Source organism: Corvus kubaryi, unplaced genomic scaffold, assembly GCF_017639235.1.
Source record: "Corvus kubaryi isolate FWS band 111438036 unplaced genomic scaffold, C.kubaryi_AGA036_p1.0 37284, whole genome shotgun sequence".
In the NCBI taxonomy this organism is placed as follows: Eukaryota; Metazoa; Chordata; class Aves; order Passeriformes; family Corvidae; genus Corvus; species Corvus kubaryi.
The window spans coordinates 7676622-7684176 of record NW_024581088.1 but is presented as its reverse complement, the minus strand read 5'-3'; the positions used below and the strand labels follow the sequence as shown (position 1 = coordinate 7684176).

Here is a 7555-nt window from a genome sequence, read left to right as displayed (position 1 = left end):
CGTCCATCTTCCAGCTGCTTGCCAGCGAAAATGAGCCTCTGCTGGTCAGGAGGAATGCCCTCCTTGTCCTGGATCTTGGCCTTCACATTCTCGATGGTGTCGCTGGGCTCAACCTCAAGGGTGATGGTCTTGCCAGTCAGGGTCTTCACAAAGATCTGCATGTTGGCCTGCAAAAAACACAAATGTTTTAGCTATAGCCACTTAATCAAGTAAAGCCTTTAATAAATCCTAAACAAAGGGATTACTACTATTATTTCCCACCAGCTAAAAATTTTTATTTTCATTGTAGGAAATGTGAAAAAAAATATCGTTTTTTAACGACTAACTAAACCTGGTTTTGAGACACGGTCAGCTGAACTCTTTTAACAAATTCCTCCCATTAGCGGGCCCCCAGATCCCATCTCCTTCATGCCCGCAGTGCAGCAATGCGGCACCGGAGCCCCCCCGAAGCCCCTCACATTCTCTCCCCGCAGGGCAGCACTGGACTCCCGGACCGCCCTGAGGGCGGCGATGCGGCAGCGGAGCCCCCGACCCCCCCGCGCTGCGGCAGCGGACGGAGCCCTCAGCCCGCCCCGCGGCCCCGCCCTGCGGCAGCGCCGCCGCTCCCCCGCCCCTGCAGTGACTCACAGCCGCCTTCCGGGAGGGACGGCTCAGCCCGCGCCATCTTCCCCGTAACGACACCGCCTCCCCGGACAGGAATTACCCTCATTTCTACCCCCCCAATCCGCCCAGCTCTCACCAACACGGTTCAGAGCACTACACAATACCGTGCTACTCTGCCCCGCGCTCCCTCCGTTACCCTCCCGCAAACCGCCCAGCCGCGTCCACCCCGCCTGGTGCGGTCCTGCCTAGAACACCCGGCCCGGGGGGGGCGGGGGGGGGGGGCCGGATTGCCCCCCCCCCCCCCCAGCGCACTCACGTCTGCGGCCCTGTACGAAAAGCTCCCAAAGTGTATCCAGCGGCGCTGAACCGAGAATCTGCCGCGTAATACGCACCCGCCCTTATTTATAGGGCTGCTGGCCATACAGTCCCCGCCCACCAAAACGAACGTGTCCATCCGCCCCCCCCAAAGTAGTTCCCAGGAAAAGAGCACTATTCTGGAAAATACTCGCCTTTTCCCCGCTCCAATGCTTCTTCCACAGGCAAAGGGGTCCCAGAGTTTCAGTAGAGGGGATCAGACCCTTAAAAATCTGCAAATTTCGGAAGGTGCGGATGGATCTGGAACCGTTTCCTCCACGGCGCTGTGGTGAGGAGTTAGTGGGGAGACCGGGAAGTCCGCCGGTGATTGGCGGAGCGTGACGCAGGGCGGGCGCTGATTGGCTGCTCGGAGGGGCCGTTGGAGAGCGGCGGGGGCGGCGGGGGCAGGGAAAGCTCTGGAAGCTTCGGCGCCGCTCAGCGCTGATTGGTGCGCGGTGAGGTCACGCTGTTGCTGAGGAGGAGCCGCCTGGCGGGGCAGATTTCGGCTGGGGGGGGGCGGGGGGAGCTGGGGCCATGAGGGGACAGGGAGAGGGATTATGATGGGGACTGGGGTTAATGATGGGGATAGGAACGATACTGGGGCTTCTTTAGCCCCTGCTTGAATCCCAGCAGTGCTCAGGGAAGAGCCTGGCACGGACTGGGGGAGAAGTGCCCTATAAAAGGGGGGGTGAGCCTTGGTGGCCGTGTTTTATGACCCACTGGGGCCTCTGAGCAGCCCTTTCCCCAGGATGGCTGAGGCATCATGGAAAAGCCTGGGACAGGCTGTAGGGCTTGTCCTGGCCTGTAAGGTTGAGAGGAAACGTCGGGAAAAGCAGAACTCGGTTAGCAAAGTTGGAAAAACAGCATAATTTAGGAGCGTTGGTGGCTCCCGGTGCGTCACACGAGCTGCCCCAGTCACGCGGCCCAGTTCCCGAGCTGCCTGTGGAACTGGTTGGAGCTGGCTGACGAGTTAATTCTCTTAATGTGAGGCTGTAAAACAAGCCCTGTGATGAAATGCTGACATCTGAAATTCAAATGGTTGTTTACTCAACTCCAGAACAGGAAGCTTTGATCAGTTATGAGGCAGCTGCCTTCTGTGAATTGATGTGGAAACGTGCTTCGGGTTAATTAAACTTCATTATACCTTTCAGACTGGCTCTTAACTAATTTTATATCATATTAAAGCTGGAGTGCACAAAATCCAAGATGGTTTTTATGTGTTTTTTAGCAGCTTTATCTGCTGTTCCTTCAGTGAAGCCAGATGACCTTGTTAAATCCTCCACTCACAAAGCATCAGCACACGTGTGACTGGCAAGATTCAGTACAGAGCTGCTCTATTTCCCCCTAAAAAAACCTCAAACCCACACAAAAATACAAAACCACCAAAAAAAAAGAAACCCCAACAACAAAATCCTTTTGCTTTCCTTTCTTCTAACATGGTTCCAAGCACCTCCTGGTTTACAGTAAAAAGGAAATAAATCATCCTAACAATAATTGCTCACAATGTAGAAACAGGAAGATGGAAAAAGGGTAACTGGAAAGTTCAGAAAGCTCCATGGCAATAGCCAACCTTGGAAATATTATTTGGCTACATAAATTTAGGACGAAAGGCAGAGTTGGGCAATATCCCGTTTGTTTGCTTTTGGTGGTGCCAGGGTGGCTGAAGGTTTGCTCTGAGGCTGGCCTGTGCTTGCTGCACATCCCAGGCGCTCTTCCCAGAGGAAAGGCCACGAATAACTAATATTTACAAATGTGAAAGGCCACATCTTGTAAAGCTGGAGATTAATGTAAAGCCTGGGCAGTGTTTGAGCACATCACACATTTATTAAGGATTTTATGGTGCATATTTCTCTTTTTGATGTCCCTGTAGATGGAGAAGGAGGAATTTCTGTAATTTTTTTTCCTTTCTGTGTAAACCAGAAAACACAGGAGCCCTCCCTTGGTTTGTTTTTTTTAATCTTTCTAAATATGGCTAAATCTGTTCTGGCTGTACCAAAGCACATGCATTTAACAAACATTCCACTCTCTCTCTGGTAGCTCTTGGTGAATAAAAACCATCGAGCAGCTGACTCTGAACTGTATATAAATAAATGCAAAGCTGAAAACCCCTGAAATCTGTATCTTGTGACTGCTCTGACTGCACAGGTGGCTCCAGCCTTTGCCAGGGCATGGGGCCTGCAGTTGGGAACACACATTTCTTTTTGAAAGTAGGTCACTGGGCAGTAGTACAGAGCAACCTACTTTCAGGAGAGAAGAATCTGGGGTCAGGGAAATGTTTCCAACGAATCTGTACATTCTGGAACACAAGCTGGGTCTGTTTTTTATGTAGGCTAATGTCCTAGCAACGAGGTCTCACTTTTACATGAGCAATGTGGAATGAGGCAAGCTGTTTATCTTTAGCTACCAGGTTTAGCTTGGGACAGCCAGCCTGGCCATCAGAGGCTGTGTGGCAAGTCCAGTTACTGTTCTTTGTTCAGACAAAAATAGGGCTGCTTGCCACAAGGAAAAAAAAAAAATATATATCTCTATCTATATATTCCTATCTCATACCATTACTCACACCTGCCTCTCACTGTGTATGACACAGCATAATTATATTCACCTGTTTACAGTTGTACAGATAAATATTGCCTCCCCAAGCCTGTCCCAGTGCAATAAGGCCCAGGCTTGGCTGCAGTTCCACCCACGAGACAAACACAGCAGTGGCATGTCACTGCTTGTCCCTGTGCTGCCAGCCTGGAGGGTTACACAAATAGTGAGTCATAATTCAAAGTCCTGTGAGATTGACTGTGATATTCTGAGATTGCCAATAAAAGACAACTCCCTCAGTTTTGTTTTTATAGCCTTACGCTAAAAATACCTTCACTAAACAAAGTTTTTAAGAAGCCACCAACTTCAGGAGCGAAAAGAAGAAAAACAAGTTTTAAGAAAAACAAAGAGATCGGTAGTAAAAAGAGGAAAATGAGTGATACTCCTCTGTCTCCCTGTTTGTCTGAAGTGTATTTTAACTTTGTAGGACACATGGGATTCAGCTTTCAGATCTGTGCCGCCACGATAAACAGGCTTGGGCAGGTCTCCCTCGGAAGGTCTGGGTGACCCAGAGGAACGTGTGACAGCTCCCCGTGCTCTGCTGGAAGGAGACGTCCGAAGGGCATTTCAAAAAGCCACCCTGGGCTGAAATCACAGGTTTGTGCCTGCGTGTTGTGCCAGTGAAAGCAACAGCTAATAACTAGGTCTGCTCTAAAGCTCCTTGTCTGCATCTCTCCGCTCTGCCTCCTGCCCGGGAATGTTTTGGATCCCATCCAAGCTGCAGTGCAGAGAGGGAGCTCTTTGTTCCCCTCCTCTCTGCTGCCTCTGAGCACATTTAGCTTGTGCTTTCTGGGGCAAGGTTTTCCAGCACTGTTGGAAATGATATAACTTTTAAAAGTTTTTATGGAAGTACCCTGGAAAACAGGCAGACAGAAGAAATAAGCCCTAAAACGCCGTTAATCACTGTTAATGTGTTCAACAGAACCTCTGTAACAGTGAACAAAAACAAACATTGTCAAGGCCGTTCTGAACAGCCCAGGGGTGTCACCTCCCTGCATTTTTTTTTCAGATCCAGCTTGGGTCCTTTGATGGTGAGGAAAACGTCCAGAATGCTTCCCCCTCCACCACAGGGAGACTAAAATCCAAGCACGGACATTTTCCCCCCCTGAACAAACCACGTACTTTTAACCACCTCAGGTTTTTTAAGTATTCTGTCAGCTATACACAACTCCTAGTTCCCTGCTTATTAGATAAAAAAAACATCCACAGTTCCTAATTCTCTTTCACCCACAAACATGCGGCTGCTTTCAGTGCTGCTTTGGGAATAAAAATGCTCTTACAGGCAGAATGTCAATGCTGGCTGTGAGCCAGGGCTGCAGAGCTGAGTCATTGTTATACAAGCAGAGCTGAGATGCACAGAAAAGCCCCTTTGTACTTTAAAACTGAACACGTCAGCCGCTGCTGGCCTTTGAGCATCACGAGACACCTACACAGAACCAACTGTAATTTACTGGACTTTTCCTCTTGTCCATCCCATCATCTGTCTGAATAATTCTTCCTTTTCCATTTTGCCTCTCAAGCTTAACAGCAAATGCATTTTTCATCAAGCTGTTGGCCTCTCCTAAAACCTGGCAAACATTGCATCAGCTTTGGAAGCAGTGAAATGAGAAGTGTTAACACTGGGCCCTGGGAAGGTGCTGCCCAGGTACACTGACAGTACAATACTGGACCACTGAAATTTAGGGCTTTCAAACACCTGTGACATTTATCATCATCCAGAGTTCCACTGTAAAGCTCTTGAATTGATTTTTATGTGAGACTCAGTTTTGTGTTCTGAGTCCTTTGTGATAAAATATGAAACGAATGAAAAAAGAGAAACAATTTCTTTACTAAGGCCTTAGGAAACCAAGCTGCATTTTGCACTTCCATTTTTGTCCTCCAGTTCTTTATCCTGAAACATCACAAGGGAACAGAATTTAGCTTCTCAAAACAGCTTCTACATTTAAAATAAACTGAACTAATTGTGGAGAGGCACGGAAAGTGACAGATTTGCAGATATTACGTGGACAAACTCACTCCAGTTTTCTCCTGGAACTGCTTTTTGAGCGTGTACGAGTGCTGGTGGCTCCTGTCTTACAGCGAGGGTCATTTGTGTGAATCGATCACTAACAAGATCCTAAAATGAGCTCCTAAAATACACTCTGGCTTTCGGTATGTTGAGTTCAGGGGTTTTGGGACAGGACAGACTGTGTAGGCTGAAACCTGTGAGTGGTGCTGGCCATGCCCGAGGGGAGATGAATCCCTGCTGCAGCCAGCACAGGCTCAGTTTCAGTGCCTTTCCAGTTTCACCTCAGTGACTTTTTCCTCCCAAAATATAAGGTGACTGACATGTAATCTGGTTTGCCTAAAGGTCTGGGAGTGGCTCAGATCAGGAGCTCCAGACGAATTTGTCACGCAGGGTGTATTATCGTGCTTCCATTAGAATGAGTAACCGGAGCAGAGGTTCGCAGAAGGGATAACAGGAAATTGTAACTCGGTGCCCTTTCCTATCATCGGAGAAGATGTGCTGAGCCACAGGATTCTTATGCAAATCCTGGCATGTGCCATCTCAGGAGGCAGCCTGAACACTGGAGTCAAATGTTTTTAAAGCTCTTTTCCAGGCAAGAGGGCTGATGGATGTTTATTCATCAGTGTCCTCTTGCTTTGCCATATTCCTGGCTGCCACAGGACCCTGTGGTGCCTCTTTGCCTCTCAAGACTCAGCTCACTTGTTTACATCTTTCCCCTTCTTGGAAAGAGCAAGACATTAAGTCCTGCTGACTACAAATTCTTGATTATAAGTCAAACAAAAGAAGTTTCCAGTCCTGCAACACTGGGCACAAAGCTTTGTCCTTGGAGTGTTTATTTTTTTCCCCAACCAAATGTGATTTGGATGCCTCCAAGTTTTGTACTTTTCCCTGCATTGATAGTTTTACTTGAGAAACAGCATTGGTGTTCAAGAATAACCTTTTGTAAGGTATTTACCACTAAAGGGGTGATTTCACATTTTCCTATTTTTTTGTTGTTGTTGATTTGGTTGATTGATTGGGTTTTTTTGATTGTTCGATTTTGGTTTGGTTGGTTTTTTGCTTTTTAAGGTATGTACTCTCTTGTTTTCAAGACTTTGGTAACAGAATTAGTGAAAAGCTAAGTGGGATTCCTGTTAGAAGCCATTTCTCTGCAAGGCTGACACAATGACTTCAAACCTCAGGGAGGCCTGACACTTCCAAAGGCACATCCTGTGCTGTCACAGCGATGTTGTGTCTAAATGAGGGCTGTTCATAGCAGAGATGTGAAACACCACACTTCAGCAGCACCTCAGGTCTGCTGAGCACCTTCACATCCGTGAATATGTGAGAGGGAAAACCTCAGACTCGTGCCTGTGGATAACTGGCATGCCTGGCCTCAGTCCTGGAAGCATAAAATCATAGAATCCTTAAGGTTGGAAAAAACTTTTAAGATCATGAAGCGCAACTGTTAACCTAGCACTGCCAAGTCCACCACTGAACCACGTCCCCAGGTGCCACATCCAGTAGTTTCTTGAACACTTCCAGGGTTGGTGACTCAACCACTTCCTTGGGCAGCCTGTTCCAATGCCATAGGGGCCGCCAGCAGGACCAGGGCAGTGAGTGTCCCTGTGCTGGGCACTGCTGAGGCCACACCTCGAATCCTGGGGTCAGTTTTGGGCCCAGCATAAGAAGAGGAACATTAAGGGGCTGGAGCGTGTCCAGAGAAGGGAGCAGAGCTGGGGAAGGGGCTGGAGCACCTGGAGCACCAGGCAGGGCTGAGCCTGGAGAAAACGGAGCTCAGGGGGGACCTTGTCCCTCTCTACAACTCCCCTCTCTACAACAGACAGGAGGTTGTGGCGAGCTGGGATCAGTCCCTTCCCCAGGTAGCAATGAAGAAGGATGGACGAAACGGCTTCAAGCTGCGCCAGGGGAGGTTTAGGTTGGATATCAGGGAAAGATTTCTTCACAGCCTGTTCCCTGCAGTGTCCCCCCGGCCCCTCCCGTGTCCCGTGTCCCGTGTCC

At 48.7% G+C, this 7555-nt stretch overlaps 2 protein-coding genes across 3 annotated transcripts in view; one reads left to right on the top strand and one right to left on the bottom strand.

Annotated features, from left to right (window-relative positions):
• The window catches only part of LOC121663727 (ubiquitin), a 1464-nt gene extending 225 nt beyond the window's left edge, over window positions 1-1239 (bottom strand). Inside the window, exons 1-2 of one of the 2 annotated variants that reach the window (XM_042026298.1) lie at window positions 1113-1239; window positions 1-167 (exon numbers count right to left, since the gene is read on the bottom strand). The exon at window positions 1-167 is cut by the window's left edge and continues 225 nt beyond it. In XM_042026298.1, the coding sequence (XP_041882232.1) occupies window positions 1-161 (161 nt within the window). In that variant the 5' untranslated portion in view covers window positions 162-167; window positions 1113-1239. Of the gene's footprint in view, window positions 168-919; window positions 1073-1112 lie in introns of those variants that run through there. The other variant, XM_042026297.1, reaches the window with a different exon arrangement.
• Window positions 1240-7422: 6183 nt separating this feature from the next.
• The window catches only part of CENPV (centromere protein V), a 3689-nt gene continuing 3556 nt past the window's right edge, over window positions 7423-7555 (top strand). The window contains exon 1 of the mRNA XM_042026594.1: window positions 7423-7472. Coding sequence (XP_041882528.1) covers window positions 7423-7472 — 50 coding nt within the window. The remainder of the gene's footprint in view (window positions 7473-7555) is intronic.